Source organism: Gopherus flavomarginatus, chromosome 15 (genome assembly GCF_025201925.1).
Source record: "Gopherus flavomarginatus isolate rGopFla2 chromosome 15, rGopFla2.mat.asm, whole genome shotgun sequence".
Classification (NCBI taxonomy): Eukaryota; Metazoa; Chordata; order Testudines; family Testudinidae; genus Gopherus; species Gopherus flavomarginatus.
The window spans coordinates 24793707-24815742 of NC_066631.1; the positions used below are offsets into that span (position 1 = coordinate 24793707).

Here is a 22036-nt window from a genome sequence, read left to right on the forward strand (position 1 = left end):
GCTTCATTAATTCTCATGAGAATATTTCCTATTTAAAATCCTATGAATGATTTTTTTTTTAATCCTCTGCTGCTGTCTTCACATGCCAGTGTGTGTGGGAACTGAGGAAAAACGCATGTAATCCTTAGATCCCAGAGTTTTGAATTACTTAAATATTCTGATTAGTTTTGCTTGGGAATTTTAGTGTACTTGCTAATTGACTCCTTTTTTGGTGGTCTGTGGGGGTGTATTATTAAGGCACCATTTACAGTTACTGTACAGTTCTGCAGAGGCCTTTTTCACCCACCCCCTTCCTACTATGTTACTGGTATAGTTACTGCGGTTTAGTAATAAGCACTTCTGCCCATCACTAGAAGGCAGCCCTGAGACCAAAGGGAGTGTAGTTTGATTTGTCCCAAGTCAGAGTGGTTTGCCTGATGTTTGGTTGCAGGAATTCTGAACTAGTGCTGCTGTGTTCTCAATACATTACCTTTGGCAAGCATTAAATGAACTGCTACCAGGAATCATGCACAGTTTACGGCACTGCCTGCACTTGGATCAGTCTAGAAAAGCTAAACTTTAGATTTAGTTTTATTGCAAAGATACTGTCAACTGGAAAATCCTAAGTGTTTAAAAATTACATTTCCTATTAAAAAATGGGGCTACAGAAAGGGTCAGTAAAATGCCCGATGATATAAAAACAAAAGAATTTGAATAACCTGATCTGCTTTTCACTGCTCTGTCTTTTAGTTCTTTCTGCATTTCCCTCTGCTGGGAAGATATGACCAGCTAGTCAGTTTCATTGCTGTTTCTATTCATTTTGACTTTCTCCTGCTGCATTAGCACAAGGCTGTAATGTTTGGATTGCAGATGCTCTAGGGTTAAGACTGGTTCCCATTGGACTTTTAACTATTTAAATATACATTTGACCTTTGGTTTTAACATTTTTATAAGCTTGTTTTTGCAGCGCAATCCAGGGGAATGGGCACTAGGTTGGGAATCAGGAGGCCTGGATTCCCTTCCTTGCTCTTCCACTGATCTGCTCTGCCATTTCTAGTATGAAACTGGAGACGGTACTTCCCTGCCTTCTTCCCCTTCCCCTCCTTCCATAGAAATCACAGCCCTTAATAGCCCTTGGTTTTGGTACTGACTCTAGCTTCACAGAATCACACAACGCTTTCCAGACCACAGGTTCTTGCCGACAGCGAGAGCGCAAATAGTGGCTCTGCCTTGTGGCACAGGCTCTCGCTAACTGTGTATTGGGAGTTTAATTAGTTTGCAGATTTAAGCTGCATTTAATGGGTACATAGAGATAAGAAAGATTCAGATGACAGAATTGTATCCCCAGATAAAATCGCAGGTATTCATATCCCTCAACTGTCTACCTTGGTGCAAGGACTTCCTTCATTTTTAAATCTAAATTGAATTTTGCCCACTGTGGATCTGCAGCAGTCGTCACCCAGCTGTCTGTTGTACCTGTGGGTGTGCCTGGGGTGTGCAAGCAGAAAGAATTGGGGGTAGAAGCTCAGAGTGCTAACAAAACACTGTGTGTGTTTAATAAATCAATCAAACTGCAGTTGGACAATCCCTTAATTTCCTAATTGTGAAATCCTTCACTAAACTGGGTTAACGAAGTAATTTACAGACATTTGATGCTGAAGTCGCTCATGCTCCTGGAATGGAGAGACTGTTAGTAGTCTACTTATTTTATAGATGGGTAAACTAAGGCAGAGAGCAATCGTGACATGCCGGAACACACATACTGAGGCAGTGGTAGAGAGAAGATTAAAAACAAGGAGACCTGACGCCCAACTCCATATCTGTAACCACTAGACGTTGCCCCCTCTTTTTCAGACAGCATAGCTTTATTTGACCAGCTGAAAGTGAAGGTTACAAAGTTATGATGTGACGTCCCCTGGGGCTTTGGAAAGGTGGCTGATTCACTGTCAAGAAAACACAGCTCACTTTGAGGTCTAGGTGAGTCCACGTATGGACAAGAGCTCCATTGTGCGTCTGCCACCATGCCATTATTCTAAAATCTCTCCCATTTATCTCTTATGTTTCAAACTGCTAAACGGAGATGTCTCTCTGAAGGCAGGAGCAATACTTACTTTGCACCAGCAGGTGATTTGCCTTCCATGGAAGGTTTTTAAAAAAACAAAACAGCGTATTATTGACCTGTCCTTCCCCCACTTCCTCCATGCCCCCCCCAACCCTCCCTCCCCTCTTCTTCATTTCTCTTCAGCTGCACCAGCTGTTTAGAACACTCTCTTCCCTGTGCCTCACTGATTCTCCACTCTCCAATCCCACCTCCCGTCTGTTTAGTATTATTGCTTCTGATGCACAGCTCTAACGGCGCCGTTGTTCTTCAGGCATTGACTGTTCAGCCCTCCCAGTGAGGTCGATCGATTTAATTACTGTGAGGGGAGGTGACGTGTCCTAGCCACTATCTACACTACAAACGTATATCACTATAGATACGTCACTCTGGGATGTGTAAAAGCCACTCCTGAGCGACACAGTTATCCCAGCCTATCTCCCGGTGCAGACAGCACTGTGTCAACAGAAGAGCTTCTCCCATTGAAACAGCTACTGCCGCTTGTGGAGGTGGATTAACTGTATGCCAACGGGAGAAGCGTAGTAGCGTCTTCGCTTGCAGCTGCGTCACTGCAGCGCTGTCAGTGTAGACAAGCCCCAAGGCTGCAGAGGGCCGTCGTCATTGGCGATGGAGTCGGCATTCAAGAATTTCTGATCTTGTGCTTTGACCGCGTGCCCACATGCATCTTTTAAACCACTGTGTGCTAGCTGGATTGGGCCTACTGCAGACGTTAATTAGAGTCCGTGAAAGTTGAATCGAGCCCAGAATTTGCAGTTGTTTTAGAAACAGCGGGCCGTGGTGGCTTTACCAAGCCTCTTCCCCAGACTTTGCAGTTTAAAATACGAGACGCTATCACCTGCATCCCAGAAAGCGAAGGTGGCACTCATCACACAGAGCTTTGATTTTATTGGTGGGACCTCCAGCCAAGAGCTGTGATTTTTCATTGGTGGGACTTATGCCCGGAACAACCACATGCAGAAGAAAAACCTAGGACAGGTTCTCCTCTCAGATGGAGTCTCTCTAGTGTTAATTGTTTTCTTTTATGGCAGCAGCTGTTATTACCAAGGAAGGCTTTACATTAATCCTGTCCCCCTGCCCCCACCCATGTTCCCCTTGTTATCATACAAATCGGATAATAATAAGGCCAGGGATAAACAGGGACTACAGTAGCTGTTAGCTGTGTATAAAAACAAATCACATGGAAACAGTGTAATTACTGAGAAAGTATCGACTTGAGTAATGAAGTAATTGTTTTCTTCCCTCCAGCAGATTGATTCTAACTCTCTGGGCTGCATGCTGGTTTCGAAGGCCGTGACTACTTGTTAATAAGAAGAATTTTACGTTTCACACTATGTTAATTTAAAACCTGGATGTGATATGATCCCAGGCATCAACATTATATAGAGCCTAATTTAAGTGGCTTCTTCAGTGTGTTAGGAAGCAGACCAGTGCTACCATTTTTTAAAAAACATTCTCCCTAGCAGTGATTTGGGCTCTTGTGTTGGCTGCAATGGGTTCCTATTTTAAGGATGCAATTCACAAATATTTGGCTTTCTGGTTCCGGATGCTCCGTCGTGATGGTATTTCTGTGGCTAGCGAGCACAATCCAGCGGTGTTCGGCTCATTGGGTGCTAGAGTATCCCCCTTTTGGTTGGATGCGTTGAGCTGCCATTGCAGCGGGGGGACCAGTACAGTGCCGAGGGGCTGGGATAAGATTGGAGCAAGGAAAAGGCAGTTCCAGTCATAAGTGAATGGGAGATTCCCAACCATTTGTTCCCCTTCTGTGGGCAGTTGAGAGGCCCATTGGCATGTATCTTCAAGAGGACATGTTCTTCTATGCCTATCCTTGTTGGCCTTTGCAACCCTGCTTTCGTCTCTTCCCTGGTAATCTCCAGGAGATGCATTGCACTGGGGTGTAGCATTACCACAGTGTGCTGTTTACCTTTGAGGTTTATGCCGCAAGGTCTGTCTCTGTCAGGAACATTAGTGTTGGACCCGTGTGAGGTTGGGCTGAATTACTTATGTGGCCGCTGTCTCTTTAGAGCATGCCAAACAGCCGGTTTTTTAGACATGCTTATGACACATTTGATGCCAAGATATCGGCCCTTGTGCAAAAGAACAGGCAGATTCTCACAGCGACAAAGAACCAGCAGTAGGAAAACTGGATGTTCCAGTGACATAGCAATCGCTGTGTGTAAGGCATGCTGGCTTAAGCTCCACTGAGCATCTCCTTATGTATTCTGTCATGGGAATTGGAGACGGATTAGGTCACCCAGGCCAGGCCTCTGACAGCACAGGATTGCTTCCAGCAATATCTGCTGCATCAAAAGAGCACTAGGCCCTCGTTACTTGACTGAGTCAAGCACAAGAGTATTTTAAATTCATAATCTGCGAACACTCATGCACGGCGCTCTTCACCCCGGGAGGCAATCAGACATCCTTTCCCAGGAAGAGCGCAAATGGAGGAGGTTGGAGTACACGTCGGGGATTCAAGTGCCTACAGCTTGCTGTTACTTAACCTTCTTTGAAAGTCCAGCCTTTGCAAGTTGACTGTGGCAGGTAGCTGTTTCACCGTCTTTTCACATGCACCTGGTTTTTGTGCTTAGGAATAAGGGCTTCTTTGTAAAAGCGAGAGTGCTGCTCCCTGAACCTCATTATCAGGTGTGAGTTTCCCAAGAGACTTCTGCCTTCATTTCCTTTCTCCTGCGTCCTTGTTGCCTGCCTCTCTCTGTCTATATACAGGTGTCTGTGAAAATGGCAATTATCCCTTTTGAAAGAGCCTCTGAGCACTGCTGACGTAATGCAAGGTGATGGCACTTTTATGTAAGGTAGCGCTCTGCCATTCTTTCTGCTCCACTGTACCATCGCTTCTGTTTCAGAATCTGTAAGCTGAAAACGTGACTGGGCAGCAGAAACAGCATCTCCGAAGGTTTTAGAAAAAGGGCTTTAATCTTTTTAAAGTTCCTTACGTTTCGTATATTGCCAAATGCGGGCAAGCTTCATTTTGTTGTTTTTACTTACTTAGATTCTCTCTCTCTTGAGCTCTGAAACTGTGGACTGAAATGACTTCTGATGATTTGCTCGCCCACATACCATCGGCACACAATTTTCTTCTCACTCCTGCTGTCCCATAGGCTTGAGCAAACCACATATTGCATGCCTAAAAATCTGTCTTCTGCTTTCTCTGGCTTTGAAAATTGAGAGCATGGGGAAGGTTTAGCAGTTGTCCGTGAGGAAGGCCAGGCCTCAGCTCTCCAGTTGTGGTTGGCAGGTAATTGAGCACTTGCACCATCTTATCCCGGTGTAAATCGAGCGAGACAGAAATCTACTGTTTTGCCTTCTCGGTATGTGTTTAATGCTCTCGTAGCTTGTTTTTTGGAGGGACGTTTGGAGTCAACTTCTTCAGCTGCCTTTGTGGTATCTCCTCATGCTAAGAAATGGGAAAACCTCATCCTGTGATGGTAAGGAATGTGGTGGGGAAAGGATATTAATATCCAGATTGCTACTATGCTTCATCTTCACGATGGCAGAAGCAGGAGTGGCACTGACGACCCAACGTGCCTTTAAGTCTACCAAATAGTCTTACTGGAATAAAGCCATTTGAAGAGAGACCCTCCTGGGTGTTTGGCTTCTGTGAGTCCAGTCTTGGAATTGTATATCTCTTTTGATCCACAAACTCCTTGTCTCTTAGCAGAGTTTTATAACGGGAGAGGGAGGAGCTGGAGGAGGTGGGGGCGAGGGCGAAGAAAAGCAAGAACATTATTCTGTAGCCCTTGTGGCCCTGGGGTCAGAAGCTCTGGGACAGCCGCTGGCAGGCAAGAATGCCAGGAGAAGGCGCCGCTCGTGAAGAGCGTTGACTGTCCTTTCTCAGTTCTTTCCAGTGGCTGGAATGGAGGCTGGGCAGAAATCTCCTCCCCATTCTTTGCTGCAACATCTTCCCCTTTCAGTCCTCTGCTCTGGCTGAGCAAACAGAAGATGATGATTCCCTTTGACTGCGGCACTGAATACCCATTGAAGAGTCAACAAACGTTGCTTTCTGGGAGGCTAGCGCTGTGAAACCTGCTTATAATTGAGTGAAACTTGACTGGAAGCAGCATGAAGCGTCATTTGAAGTGTAGTGAAAATCCCTTGAGCTGTCCATGGATGGCTCAAGTGGGGAGCAAGGCAAGGGTTAAGATGTGGTATTGTGATGCACGCCCCACTCCTAAGGCTGCCTTAGGAGTTCAGAAAGCAGGGATGAAGGTTACGTGCTGCAGCTGCAATTCCCGGTAAGCAGTTATTTAATTCAGTGATGAGCTAGAGTGTCATTAAGGTGGTATCTTTTATTATGCCCACATCAATCCCAGAAGGTTTCCTCATGGGTAATGATGTCAGGGCCAGAACAATGCATAGCGCTTAACTGTGCGTGCGCCTGCCTCTTTAACCAAGGCAGCAGAACGTTCTTATGTTGAATGGTTGGCCCCAGCTAGTTGCGGTCTGATTTCATGTCGTCCAGTGCCTCCCAAAGGAGGAAACAACCCCCAAGTACAAGTGATAAGTTAATGAATAGCCCACCTGTTGCTGGTCCAGGCGGGAAGCTAGCCTGGCAGTCATCCATAGCCCGTGAGAGAGAAAGGGAGCCCTTCTGGAAGGAATGAAAAGCGCCAGTTGGTGCTGAAGAACAATGGCAGCCTTGTCTCCAGTTGTGAGGCTGCTGTAATAAAGGTGCAAAGTTGTGTGAGCTTTGTTTGCTCAGAGCAGCTATGGGGTGATTATTGAGTCTGTGGTTTAAGGTTACAAACTAAGCCATCATTTTTACCTCCCCTGTGTCCCCCCCCACCATGGAAAAAAACCCCAATCCCATTGCAAAATAAATGAACAGATAGACTGAATTACCACGTCCTATAGCTACGAACTGTGAGTGGAATGCATTAGGCCAGAATAGGCTATTGCACTGGGACCCTGTCGGATCTTGCAGCAAAACAGGGTTTAGGGCTGGGTCAGTGCTTGGGCAGGAGACAGTAAGGAACTATGGGGATGCGCTGAGTCAGCATGGAAGTAGCTCCCCATCAAATTGAGAGCCTGATGGGTCATTACACATTCTATTGATGCTCTTTATAAAGGCGCGAGCGTTAACTTCAGTGTCCTGCCAATTTGGCTGAATCTGTCCCTTGCGTCTTGAAATTCCCCTGGCTGTTTCAGGCTGTGATATTCAAGTCCTTGCTGGAGGTGCAGGGCCCTTGAGGTTTTTGGGCTCTGATGCATGTGAAAGAGGAGGTTGTGTGCAAGCAGATGTTACTGTTAAGAGCTAGGCAGAATCCTCTTTGCTGAGCTCTGCTGGCATTGGGATGAGCTGGAGCTCACGTCCAGTCCTAGGCTACTTCTCACATTGCCATGTAATGTTAATCAGCTGCAGGGCTCCATGTCACTGGGTGAATGGAGCTCTTTGCCAAGTTTGTATATGAGAAGTTACAGCTCGAGATCTTTGCGGTGAAAGGCATTATACACAAGCAGGATTATTGTTCTGAGACATTCTGGAGATATTGGCTAATTAGTAGCAGCGAAACCATTGCTTTGCTTGGGAGAAATCAAAAGTGCTGAATGTTTTGATCTTATCCCCAGAGTGGTTCCCCCTCCTGCCCCAGCCAACGCCATCCTAATGAGAGCTATTCTTTGAAACTATGTTAGGTTGCATTGTTCCATGAAGTTTCTTTTTTGAAGAGCACTTCCTCCAATACTGTTTGTTTTAGAGCCTGCAGACATACACTGGTCATTAGCGCTGCCTATTTTATCTAACCTAGTCTCATATACAGCGTCTCTTTTTTTTCTTCTTCAGAGGCACACACCACCCTCGTATCTGAGCTCCTCCCCTAATTAACAAGAGCATGAAAGCCCTCCACCGCCACCCCGCCCGCTGGACTAGATTTCTCTCTCTCTCTCTTCGGGAGACTTCTGGAATTCTTTTAGAACAAAGTGCATGCGTGTGACACACTCTCTCCCTCAATTTAGCTGTTGCGGCTATTGTTGTGTTAAGTTTTGTGGTAGCGTGGAACCAGTTGTCAATAGTAGCTGTAGGAGCGTATGGTCCCAAAGTGAGTGGCCTTTCTTGGACCAGTCGCATGGGTGACCATAAAGATGAAGGGGAGCCCGGGGAGTTTGTACAGTGTCCGGGTGATGCGGCCAGTGTTCTTCAAAGTGTCCAAGTTAAAGGGCTGGAAAGTGACCAGGGAAGTGTGCATCCGCAGCATGTGATGAGAGTGGGAGAGGGAAAGGTGCGGAATTCTCCAGAGAAATTGCTGATTGGATTGTTCCTACTCTCCACAGGAGCGAAGCCTGACAGGCAAGCTGGAACCCGTGTCTCCGGTCAGCCCTGCCCACCCTGACTCGGAGCTGGATCTGTTACCCTCCAGGCTCTCGAAGGAGGAGCTGATCCAGAACATGGACCGAGTGGATCGGGAGATCACCATGGTGGAACAGCAGATCTCCAAGCTGAAAAAGAAACAGGTAAGGTGGCCAGGCACTGGTGGAGCTGTAGATCTGTCAGAGCACCCGCACTTCCCTGTAATGGTGTCCCGGCGGTTCCAGGCGTCCACGGACGTCCACTGAGGGCAGCAATTGCAGCAGCTTACTGTACATAAGGCATAGGCAACTGCTAGGGCTTTAACCAGCCTGTCGCCTAGACCTCCCCCGGGCAGCTCACTGGCCCGTCTGTGCTGTTGTTATTTATACTGCATTAGCACTAAGTGTCCCAAACCAAGACCAGGGATCCATTGTGCTGTGCTGTGTGCACACTTGGTAAGAGCCAGTCCCTACCCGCATGGTGCTTACAATCTAAATAGAGAAGACAGACTAGGGATGAGGTAAAAGGAAGTATTTTCATCCCTGTTATATGGATGGGGAAATGAGGCGCAGAGAAATTTAAGTGACTTGCCCAGGGGCATGCAAGAAGCGGGTGGCAGAGCTGGCAGTTGTTCCCAGGTCCTCAATCCTGTGCACTGTAATCACAAGACTCTTTCCTCTCAGCTAGAGTCCTCCCATGGTAATGCTGCTGGAGCAGCTGCGGGTAGTGCAGTGGTGGGAAATGTTAAGAAAAAAATGCTGTTGTGCTCTGGTTCTAAATCTGCAAAGGCCGATTTCAGCGCTTGGCTATTTCCACCCTGAGTCTCAGGAAGGGACTTGCTTCTCTGCAGTGCCCCGGCCCTATAATACTCCATCTGTTCTACCTATGGAAGCCCTCCGGATTGCTTTATACGTTGTTGTTTGTGGTATTCCAGCATGCTTGGTAGTTCTGTAATCAGTGTGTGCCCCACTTGTCCTGTCCTCCCTCTTCCACTGGTGCGTGTGTCCCAAAATAAAGCTGCAATACCGAGATTTCTCATTGTAGCTTGAAAACCGACCCAAAGCTTTGTGTGTTGACTGTCATGGTGTATTTCCCCAATCTGAACCTTAGAGTCCAAAAGTTGGGGTACCAGCATGAATTCCCCTAAGCTTAATTACCAGCTTAGATCTGATAGCTGCCACCAATCAGGACTTGGAGTACCTGATACACTCTGGTCACCCCCAAAACCTTCCCCGGGGACCCCCAAGATCCAGACCCCCTGGATTTTAACACAAGGAAAGTAAACTCTTTCCCTCACCAATGCCTCTCCTAGGCTTTCCCTCCCTGGGTTACCCTGGAAGATCACTGTGATTCAAACTCCTTGAATCTTAAAACAGGGAGGAATGTCCCTTCCCCCCTCCCCTTTCTCCCTCACCCAGAGGCAGTACAGATTCAAGCTCCGTGAATCTAAAACAAAGGGATTCCACACTTCTCCCCTCCCTTCTCCTTCCCTGTTAAGTACAGACTCAATTCCCTTGAGACTCAACAAGGGGAAAAAATCAAACAGGTCTTAAAAAACAAAACTTTTAATAAAAAGAAAGGAAAAAAAGTAAAAGTTATCTCTGTAATTTAGATGGTAAAAGTTACAGGGTCTTTCAGCTTATAGACACTAGAAAGAAGCCTCCCCCCAGCCATATGCAATTTAAAATACTTCCAGCAAACTACACATTTGCAAATACAGAAAACAATCAAAAGACTATAACCGCCTGTTCTACTTAATACTCACTATTCTGAATATATAAGAGACTGTAGCAGGGAGATTGGCAAGAAACCTGGTTGCACGTCTAGTCCCTTCCAGGACCCAGAGAGAACAAAGCCAAACCCAAAAAAACACAAACAAAGGCTTCCCTCCACCGAGATTTGAAAGTATCTTGTCTCCTGATTGGTCCCCTGGTCAGGTGTTTTTGGTTCCCTGTTTGTTAACCCTTTACAGGTAAAAGAGACATTAACCCTTAACTATCTGTTTATGACATTGACGCAATAGGGCAACCCTGCACTGGTGGCAGTCTTGGGAACACCGCTCCCTGCTGTTTTGTGACCTAACCTGCTCCTTGTGCCTGGGCTCAGGCAGACATATAACAGAGGGCCCTGGGCGGCTCCCTTCCCGCAGTTGATGGAGGGGAAGAGACCCATATTTGTTTAACGCTGTGTGCACTGCTATTCTAGGGAAGTCCTGGCTCTCACAGTAAGGATTTGGCCTTGTTACTGTAGTATTTGGACACACAACAGTCTTTAATGTACATATCCTCCCTGCAGAGAGGGCTATTATTCATGTTACAGATTAGCACTGGGAGGCCAAGTGAGTTGCCCAAAGTCACACAGGCTGTCTGTGGCAGAGCAGGGAATTGAACCTAGATCTCAGGCTAGTGCTCTAGCCACTGGACCATCTGTCCCTGTCTGTGTAGCACGCTAGAAGACTGCCTGGTGGAAGACTCCACCAGCACATCCCAGGTTTGTTGCCTCGTAGATTACCATAACCCCATTAAGAGATTAACATGACAAAAGCACAGTGGCGGCCTGTGTTTTTTATAAAGGTTTTTTTCAGTGCCTACAGCAAAGCAGTCCTTTGTGTCTCCCTATTACCGGTTGTTACTTCCCATGCGTCAGGAAGCTCTGTAATGCTTGCTGATGAGTGCTAATCCCCACCCGCCCCAGAGATGAGCCAGCTCTCCTGATGTGCATGTGCCCTGGAATTTATGAATTAAGGAGGTGGTATAATTGGGCTGTCATTCTGAATGAAAAACTAGGTCTATTTCTATGCTCCTAGAGGGAAAACAAGTTGCTGACATTCCTCCCAAGTTCTGCAGAAGCGGCACAAGAAGGGAATAATGAATGCAATAAAACAACTGAAGAGACTCCTCTCATTTCACATGCACACACTCACGCACGCCCAGGAACACGCTTGTGCTCACGTGCACTCTCAGCAGGCTGTGCTGTAGCTGGCACAGAACCAAGCTCTCTCGTCTCTTTAATGCAAGGCCATCCCAAATACCCTTTTTTGCTATGAATAGAGTTGAGTTTTTGATTAACAGATGCCTCCCCATCCCCCCTCGTAAGTGGAATCAGGACAGTTTGGTTTTGTTTTTAAACAGTGTGGTGTAATTAGTCCTAGACACCTGTTTTTAATTGATTTCCCTACAGAGGTATCAAAGGGGCTGGAAAGGGGAAGGGAGCCGAGAGGGCTAAGAAGCAGCTGTGATGCCAGGTGAAATGAATGGCCTCAGAGCAGCCTTTTCATTGGTGCAGCTGGAATATCTGGAGTGATTAAAACCACAGAGGATTCCCTTGTTTTATTTTGTGGGAGTTGGGTGGAGTCTGGGCCGCCGTATGGACTGAGAGCAATAAGATTCTGGCACTTGCAGCTGGAAGGCTGGTTCCTTTAAAGACAGACCTGCCAGGACAATGGTGGCGCAATGATAAAGTCAGAGTTCAAAGGACGCTGTCGGCTTTAAACTCTTGGGCCAAGTCACCCCAAGCTGCTTTGCAGAGGAGCAGATGGAGGGATGGGGAGGAGGGCAGAATAGGTCAAAGGTAGCTTTAAGCCATCTTTGCATTCTGTGCTGATATGAGAGCAGGCTTCATGTCCCTCTTATGCCTGGCTCCCTATGCTCCAAGGGGCTGTCCTGGCAGCTGGGGAATCAGCCAGATGCGTCAGTTTTGCCGCCATGCCCCCTTCACTGAGGCCTGGGAGAGAAATTGGAATGGGAGCCATACAATTTCCTTGCACGCTGCCTGGTCCTGGTGGCCTTTCTGCCGGCTTCGCCTTGCAGAGTGGCCCAGACTGGCAGTAGTGCAGCACTATGCCCCAGGTGCCTCCCCCATCTGCAGGGATGGTGCCCCTTCTCTGGCAGGGCTGTCTCAGGAAAGACACTGGCACTTCGCACCAACACTCTATCCATTACAGTTCCTTTTAAAGAAAAGCCCTTGCTCCAAAAAGCTCCCAAGGGATCTTTGGTCCGGCGACCTCACCACACTAGCAGTGTCCATCCCCAGTCCGTTTGCAGTGAGGGGGGATTTAGCCTATTGAGATCAACAGGCTCCACTTAGTTAGTCTTAGTGCTCATTGAACCACCTGGCTTCACCAACGGCACAGGGTGTGCAGGCCAGGTCACCAGCGAAGCACCGCTGGGGAGCTTGGCTCTGGGAAAGCAAAACAAGATTGTCATCTTACCTTGGATTGGAGATCCCCTGGAGGAATTGGAGGACTAATGCACAGGAGCTGTGAGAACCAGTGTCCTCATAACAGACAGTTCTGCAGCCTGGCTTTTCCAGAGCTTCTGGGTACCCACAGACTGAAGTTAAGGGAGCTGCAGGTACTTAGCACCTTTCAAAACCAGGCCGTCCTCCTGGAAAGAAAAGGCTTTTGTGGTTTGTCTTGTTTTCTCCACCTGACACTGATTTTATAAATCCTCTGCAAATGCTCAGGTTAGTTATGAATGTGGCAAAAGTAGCTGCCGACAGATAAGTCCTCTCCTCCCTTTTCTTTGCGTGTGGTTCTGTAGCTTGGTGTGCGATCAGTTACAGATACTGACCATGGCCTTCCCTCTCCTTAAGAAAGTTCGATACATCTGGCCTTTTAGGATTCAGTGCAAGAAAAAAATATGTGAGAGGTTCGGGGAAAAAGAGGAGAAAAGGTCCTATCTGTAATACTTTGAGAACATTTGGTCCATCTGGGCATCTGAGCCACTGACTTTTAAAGAACACGAGAGAGAGAGAGAGAAAACAAAAGATATTAGCCAGGTCTTCCTTGAGCAAACAGTAGAGCAGTTGTGCAAAGCCCTAATGTCTCAATGCATTTTCCCTCTGTCCTTGGGAGGTCTTCGAGAGAATTAAATACATTTGTATGCAAAGCCTGTGCAAAAAAAGGCAGCAACTGTGTCTCCTTGGTAGTTCCAAAAATGGCAATGAAGGCTCTCGCTGGGCTTGGCTGGCAGGAGGGGTTTTGATGAAGCAAAGTCTTTAGCAGACCAGGAGCTTTTCTTTCCTGAAATCCAATGCACCAGTGAGCTTCTTTGTCCAGCTGCTCCTCCCCAGCTTTATTCACGTGCCACTTCTTTTTCATATGTGTTAAATCTCTTTCACTTCTCCACTTTCATGACAAGGAAGGATAATCTCCATGCAGTTATTCCTGGCCATGGTACCGTGGATCTCCCCCCCCCCCCGCCCCACAAATAAAAATAAAAAAAAAATTGCTGGGATTTTCTTTCTTTGCAAATATTTTTCTAAGCCATCCCCAAAATGCTTATCGGAAATGCAACACTGACACCTGCTGGCAAAGGTGGAGCCAGTGGTTGCTTGTAGCTTTGCAGCACCATAGGGGAGCCCAAGACTTGGCTTATTTGCCAAATCTGCTAGGTAGGTTTATCATGTTAGAGAACAATCCCCCCTGCTGAATTTTATCTGCTGTATCTCAGCCTCTTTTTCTTAGAATATTTTTTAGAAATAGATTTCCTGAGTTGGAAACCCTGTTTCATTCTGTTAAAGTTGCCGTGTTCTTGTGTATGTAGACTAATCACCGGTGATTTCTGCCCAGGAACTAGCATGTGCCTGGATTAACAGGAACATTTTAAATGATATCTACTTCTGAATAAGGGCAACCATGCCAAAGGGTACGTCCAGACTACCCGTCGGATCAGCGGGTAGGGATTGATCTACGGGGATCGATATATCGCGTCTTGTATAGACGCGATATATCAATCCCCGAACACGCTCCCGTCGACTCCGGAACTCCACTAGGGCGAGCGGCGGTAGCGGAGTCAACAGGGGAGCGCGGGCGTCAATCCCACGCCGTGAGGACGGGAGGTAAGTTGAAGTAAGATACGTCGACTTAATAAGATAAGTTGCGTATCTTACATCAACCCCTCCCCCCCAGCATAGACCAGACCAAAGACTAACTAGATTCACAGAAAACTGGAGTCAAAGCTATTTCAGCTCACACCTCATGCAACTTGATAAAACGGGAGGGATCTGTGCTTGCTGCCATACATACTGCAGATTAAGTATTGTTATTGCCATACCATTGTCATTGGGGAAGAGAGGAAGGTGCTGCCTTCATTTAGAAACTGATTGGCCTTAGGAGGAGAGGGAACTTACGCTGTCGCTAATGAAAGGACTTTGTGTTGCCTTGAAGTCACTGCAATGGGATTTTCATTTTAGACGAAGAGGGAAGTTGCAGGCTAGCGGAGGGTTGGCGTGTTACCGTCAAGACTCATCCTGATTTTCTGATTGTAAAGGTCACAGTCCCAGACTGTTTTTTTGTGGCAGACCTTTAAGATCCGTCTTTGTTCGTGTCTGAGTACCATGACCTATTTTGCTTTGCCATTTTGCACAAATTCCAGGGGAAGTGGTTGCTGGCTAAACTTACTGAGGTCATCTTTGTAATCCCAGCGAGCGCAGAGGGGAAGTAACCCCTAGTCCGTGTACTGTAATTGGTGGGCCTGCACCTTTGATAATTGTACAGTATTACACCCATGGAGAGTAGAGAGACTGTAATTCTTCACTGTGTTTCAGCTATAATTAGATTTGCAGGGGTGGTGGTTTTGCTTTTAAGGAGCTGGAAACATTCATTTCTTGATTTGCCATCAAATCTTCTATCTTAAACCAATTGGAACAACTTTGACCACTTGGGGAAAGTTGTTTTTGTGGGCTGCCAAAATACCGATCAGAGTTTCTAGAGATTTTGTCCAAATCCTTTCCCTGATAGAAATTGGGGTCTTGGTGTTTTTGATAATCTGAGGCTCTTGTTTCGAATTCCTGGATTTTGTAGCATTGGGGACTGTGAGGGGCTTCTTTTCTGTTATGAGAATAACGCATGCATTTCGTTCCTCGAACCCAGCCCTGGAGCCTAACACTTGTAGACACTGGGAAAGTTCTGACCTGGATTGGACCTTTGCTGCTTGGACCCAGCTCTGTTTGGAAGTGGTTCTAGTTGAACAAAGAACTAGACGTGCAGTGTAAACCGCAGGGGAAAGTAGTTCATCAAGACACAGGTTGCTGATTAGTTCCCAGGAGGAGTTGAACGTGTTGGTCCTGACCTGTTAAGCTTTAAGCGGTTTACCTTGTCTTGGTGGGGAATCACTTCTCTCTCCTGGATGCTGCCAGAGTTGTGGTCAGTGGAGACAGTGGTCCCCTGGTTTAAAAAGGAGGGGACTGGTAGTGGGGCATATTCCCAAAAGGGAATATCGAACCCACTCTTTACCCTTCAGATGCCTCAGTTATTGGGTCTTGAGATCAAACTGCAAGGCACAATGTACATTTCCTCTGGCTTTGGGGCAGCGGGGTGGCTCAAAGGATAGGAATAGTTGGGGGTTGCTGTTTTTATTGTATTGATGGTGCTTTATATTTGGTCAGGATTGGAAGATCGGGTGTGAAATTAGGTGGATAGACAGGACACAATTAAGGGCGCTAGGGTTTGATGCCAAGCCCTTTGAAGTTGGTAGAGAAGCCCCTTTCCTGCAGAGCTTCCCAAAAAATTGCCATACCTTATTCCGGATAGCTGCCCCTCGCTCTTCTGCATGACCCTGGTTGCTATATATATATATAGAGAGCAACCAGGGTCATGCAGAAGAGCGAAAAAAATATATATATTTTGTTGTTGTTGTTGTTGTTTTTAGCTAAATTAACATCCTCAGAGCCTCTTCCAGATTCACTTCTGAGTCTTTGCACCACTCACTCTCTTCTTTTTTTATGTTTCCAAGTATGAGAACTATCCTGTTGGTTCAGGAGCAGCATTTCCGATGAGTCTTTTGCAAATTAATCTAAATTGCACAAATTTTCACAATTTCACTCTCCTGTTCTGCCACACCTTGCACATAACATTCAGGGTCTCCTGGTTATTCCCCCTCTCATCTGTGTGGTTCCTCCAGCCTGTTGAAAAGATTTTGGCATTTCTCCTCACTTCATACTGGTTACGAGGACAATAATGACCCAGGATGAGATTGTACATGCAGTACGTCGTCTGGCAGGCTGCTGTTCCTTGGGATGTTGGGAATATTTTAACGTTCGCTTTTAAAAGTTACAGTTACAATCACAAATGTTTCTCAGGCCATGGCAGATGTACTGTACAGCATCACGCACTAATGTTTATGAAACACACTTGAGCGTGCACATGCGTGCACACTCATCTTGTTACTTTGCCTATGCTGAGACTTCAGAATTGCCCCAGTGTGAACCCATAGCATAGATACTATTTGCATCAATGCAGAATGATTTCCATGCGGGCATGCAGACTGCATTGCACTGGTGTGAAGGGGTTTGCATCGCTGCAGTGGCACCAGTGGCTGAAATGTCAGTCCAGAGAGGGCTGATGTTGTATGTTTAGAAATCTGAGGCTCCTCTAAGATCAGTGTGATTCAGTGTTTCTGATGACAATAGATGAGATGCTATTGGAGCAGGATGAAACCTTTTGCATTGTGTTATGTAGCTTGCCTAGGTACCTTCCTACCTCCCCTCTCTTCACGGTGCAGCACTTCAGCCCTCGTTTTGTACCTGCTGGATTTTATGCTGTGCCAGAGTTAATTTTTCTCTAGCGCTCTCCAAGGTGCATCCTCTCTGTAGCAGGGCTGCCCAAAGGCCAAGTGCCACCTGCAGAGTCCTGGAAATGTGGCTCACGGCCACCCTCTGCCTGTCTCTGCAGGACGTGATCAAGGGCAGGTTTTTATCGCTGCTGAGCTCAAACAAGCAGCTGCTTCACTTCATCTTCTGAGCATTCACATCTAGGTGACTATCAGGGTTATCCTCATTTTGCTGTTGGTAAAAGCCGTGGACATGTCTGGGAACTTGGGCGTGGCTTTTGGGCTCCTGCTGGTTGCCCAGCTGGCCCTCAGTAGACGGAGTTTGGGTACCTCACCTGTACAGCCAGGGTAAGGCTGAGACTCAGAACGAAGGGAACCGCCACATGCCCCCTTTCTATGTAGGACCACAGAGGAAGAGATGTCCATTCAGCTGCAATCTGTCTCCCAGTCAGGGGAGTCTGAACTGGACACTGGCCCCTTGCTCAGCTGTGTCTAGTTTGCAGCTGTTGGTGTTGAGTTTTTACCAGATTCTGATAATTCCCTTCGCTTTATTTAACACGGAGAAGGAAAAGGGGATTTGAAAACGACCTTCCTGAGACAGGCCATTGGTCTGTAGGTGCCCTGAAGAGAACAGCTTGCGCTGCTTGTGCTGATGCCCATAGCAGCAGCTTCTGGGTCAGTCTGATGTTACTAGAGTTGTATGAGGTGCCGATATTGCAGTAAGTGCGTGGGGCCGTTTGACCTGGAGAAGCAGCCCCCAATGATGATTGACACCCTGCTTCTGGGCTCCTTAGTAATATCTAATAAATACAGTGGTGAAGTTAGTCTCTGTGGCCTGCTTGCCCACTTCCCGCCTGCATCTCTGCCCTGTCTAATGATGCTGCCCTTTATGCATGGGCGGTACTGCCCTTTGAAATCCCTACAGCTCCCATCTCCTGATTGGCTGAACCCCCCCCTTACATCCTGCCTCTGCCAGGATACCTGCTGCTCACTCCCGTCTGGCACTGAGTAGGAGAGCTGCGACTTCTGCCTTTCTGCTAAACTCGGTTCATCCCGGTGTTACCTTGTGCTCCCCACCCTGTTTGTCTGTTTCATCTGCCTGCAGTATCCTGTGAGCTCTTTGACGCTTTGTCTTTGATACTTGGCTGTCCAGCGCCTAGCACACGGGAGCCCTCATGCTTGACCGAGGTTCTGAGGCACTATTGTAAATAGAAAAAGAATAATAAGACGTAGCTACAGAAGGCATCTCATTCAAGTGAAGAACTAGGAACTCAGTAGTGGGATATTAAACCAAAAAAGTCCCATAACCCCTCAACTCCCCGCTCCCCCCCACCCCCAAACATGAGTGGCAAACATTGCAGCTCCAAATTAAGACACAAACAAGGAACTTTGCTGCTCTGAGAAATGGTTTTCCTCCATGGAATTTTCATTCAGCTATTTTTTATGCGTCGCATCTGTAGTTGAGATCCACTGGCCAGATCTAAGAGGGATGCTTTACCCAGTTTGTGTCCAGAAAACACCCTGGCTGAGGCAATAGGAAATTTTAAAGGGTTAGTCTCCTCTCCCCTCTGTTAGCCCCTTTGTCTTGCTGATGTCTCACAGGAAATGGTTCATGGTTACGTTTTCTATATCTGTCACAGTGCTGGAGAGAGAGAGTCTCATATGGCCAGAGGGTTTCTTTTTCTGAACCACTCACTCTTCACCCCCTCCTTCTTTTCAACCTTTCACAGCAACAGTTGGAGGAGGAAGCAGCCAAACCACCAGAGCCTGAGAAACCGATCTCACCCCCGCCTATTGAGTCCAAGCATCGCAGCTTAGTGCAGATAATCTATGATGAGAACAGGGTAAGTCACTTACCGCCCAGCGCTTGCTGACCTGACTGAAGTATTAACATGGCAGTTGTGCTGTGCATATGCACTCACTACTCAGCTAGCTTTGCCTGTATTAACCTCAGGAAATGACTGCTTGTTACAATTGACTGGAACCAGGCCAGTGCTGGGGGACGGGTGGGGAAGGGGGGTGGATCTGGATTTCGGCCAGCAGTACATGCCAGTGGCCTACCTGCCATGTGATCTCTTGTGGAAATTGCGAGAAATGACTGTTGGTGGATGTTGACAGCCAGAGCAAAGGGTATTAATTGTGTAGTGTGGCTCTTTGTTGCATGTTATATTGCTGGAAGGGGTGAGGGTTTAATGTGGGTAAGCCTTGGATTTGAAATGCCTAGAATGGTGCCCTGGAACCTGACGCAATCAACCAACAGGAGCCACTCAGCATAACATTCCCTGGGGTAAATTGGGTCCTTGAATTACTGTATGCTGACCTGTGGGATAATCCCTTAGAAACTCCCCTCCCACGGCTGGATGTGCTGGGGGGATGCTCTTTTGGCTGCTTCCTTATCCACCAATGATGGCCGCCTTTCTGTGTAGCTTGTAAGCACAGTATTGAGTCTGACATGTTCAAACTTGGGTGCCTCAGACATCCAAATCCCGAAATTAGGCACCTATATGGAAGTGGCCTGCTTCCCAGAGGGGCCTGGCGCCTGCCGCTCCCATTGGTCTCATGTTAGAAAATGTTGGCCTATGCCATCTGCAAAGCACTTTGGTACCACTGGGATTATCTGAGGTTATCGCCAGCATTCTGCACCTGTCTGGTGTGTGGGGTTCCCTGGGAGCTCAGTGCTGCTCCTGTACGGCTGTGTTTGGTCCCGACCCCCGGTGGGAAATGTGAGACCTTTAACATTTAAACACAATCAAGCAAAGAAAACCTCTTTCCCCCTACTTCGCACACACCCTTACCCTTCAAGGTCAGGGACTCTCTTTCAGCCTCTCAAACACAGAAACATTATCTCAGCTTATTGTTGTTGTAACTCTTTGCATGTTTTTACTGTTCTGCGGTAAATGTGAGGGTATTGCGGACATTTTTGACTTTGAATAAGGGGTCATCAGCCTGGAAACGTTGAGAAAAACCTTGCATTAGTGGAACAAGTTTGCCCTTTATTTGCTGTCTGAAGAACCGCAATGCAGGGCAGGGCCTGTGGCTTTAGCTGTGCCAAGTTCCCAACCCCTTGCACTTGGGGAATCCAGTGCTAACAGTGAGTCTGATTATGCAAAACAGACTTAAAGAGCCTAAGGGCCGAGGGGGGATTTAAGGGACCATGTGATCTGTGTTGAACACTTTAAATGAGGCAAGGCGAATGGAAGGGAGATTGACACAAATCAGGGCTGAATCTGTGGCATTTTAACACAGAAGCAAACTTTAATAAAAGGGTGTGTTGGAATTGCTGACAGTGTGTAACGCTCCTGGACTGCTAATTCATTAAACACAGCCACTGCCTGCAATTGAGGTTGAAGGAGAAATGAATCTGGCTGGGTGCTTTGCATTGACATTAGAAAATTGGGCCCTTTTGTAGACAATCAAGCACATTCATTCTAGGTGTTGGGTTTAATGGATGATTCTGCATAAAAAGAAAGTGACTAGCTGCTAATTGTTTTGAATTGTGAGTCTTTTGAATTCACTGTGAGCTGCAGAACTCCAGGTGCCTGACTTTTAAAGATTACATGCCCTGGGCGCTACTCAGGGGTAAAGCAATTACTTTGGCGAGGGTGTCATTCTTTATAACTCATAAACACCTAGATATGCATGATTCTGTGTGGAACTGCATAAAGAGAGAGGCCAAGATTTAAAAAAAGTGTGTGTGCCTTTCTTGAGACGATCCAAAGGAACCTGGATTTCAGGGGGCAGGTGCGTAAGCGCTTCCTGAAAACTCTTGACCCTCTTTAAGTCCTCTCCAGTTGTGCACTCAACATAACTAGTCACTTCAGAGAATCTTGGCCAAAATCCCCACCTGAATTGCTTGGGCTTTAGGTTAAGACAAGAACACCAGGGAGTGGGAAGACAAAGATGAGGACCACAGGATCATGCAGTCACTGAGGGGGGGTAAGCTTTTCTCACAAATGTTGGGGAAGATGGAGCATGTTGGGTGGGGTTTTGAGCATGTTGGGTTGGTTAGAACCGTGGGGCAGGGTGGATTGGTTCGTTGTCTTTGTTTCCCAGTCTCGTCAGTTGGATAACTGAAACATTATACAGATGATCTGAGAAGACGCTGGAGAGAAGCTCAGGAAGGTTGTTTCAATCCTAGGGATCACTCTTTCAGTGTACTTGCCAGGTGCACAGTGGAAGATATAAATGCAGTGCTTGGATTTTTGCAGCAGGAGGGGCAGGCAGAGCTGGACTGTCCCTGGAACAGTGTCATCTGTTGAAAATGCCGTGACCCCATGATTCAAATTGCACTGAGTGACAGTACTGCCCGTCCAGCTTGCTTGGGGCTGCTGGGGTCACTGAACTGTCCAGTGGATGGTGCTGAAAAGAAAGTGAAGAACAATGTGAGTTTAAATGTGCCCTTGAGCACAAATGGTAACAATGAACTGGAAGCAGCTGAGCATGACGGCTTGGCTTCAGTTCCTAGTTTGTGGTTTCACTTTGTCCGTGTTCTGCAGTTCATGCCCCAATACTGCTAATATTCATTCCTGCCCAAACCCTGGCGTTGGTTTTGCTATGAACCTTCCCAATAGCATGTGCTTGTTCAAAACAGATGTGGATCAAACGGAGGTCAAGTCCGACTCCAGATGGCTGAATAACACACTTCTTCCACGTGTAGCTCTGATAATATCCACATGCCGCTAGGATGTTCTTTTCTTTTGAGGGATCCCATTTATCCCTGGATAAAAAACGTAAATAAACAATCAACCTTTTTTTTGTTTTTAAAAAATAGAAGGCCCGGCAGGCTGCCAGCCTAGCGATGTGAACTGAGATCACTAGTCAGCTGCTGGGGAGTGCAGTAGTGCAGCCTCTAGAGGAGGGAACAGAATGTGTGTGGGATTCTACGTGCACATACATATGAATCAAATCAGTCTTGCAATTGGCGCTCTGGTAACACACAGGACAAGGGTTTGGGTTGCGTTTATTCAGCTCCCCTCTTCTGCTGCAGCTGCTCTGAATAGGGATCTCCCAGATCCTCCTTCAGGGAGCTACCAGGAGCTTCAGCCTCTCCCTCCACTTCCCAGTGCTGCCTTTCTCTTTCATGCCCCG

The 22036-nt window shown here is 47.1% G+C and overlaps 1 protein-coding gene across 12 annotated transcripts in view; it reads left to right on the forward strand.

Annotated features, from left to right (window-relative positions):
* The window catches only part of NCOR2 (nuclear receptor corepressor 2), a 403768-nt gene that overhangs the window by 177716 nt on the left and 204016 nt on the right, over positions 1-22036 (forward strand). For 11 of the 12 annotated variants that reach the window (XM_050923437.1, XM_050923442.1, XM_050923438.1 and 8 more), the window contains exons 5-6: positions 8381-8560; positions 18679-18792. In XM_050923437.1, the coding sequence (XP_050779394.1) occupies positions 8381-8560; positions 18679-18792 (294 nt within the window). The remainder of the gene's footprint in view (positions 1-8380; positions 8561-18678; positions 18793-22036) is intronic. The other variant, XM_050923445.1, reaches the window with a different exon arrangement.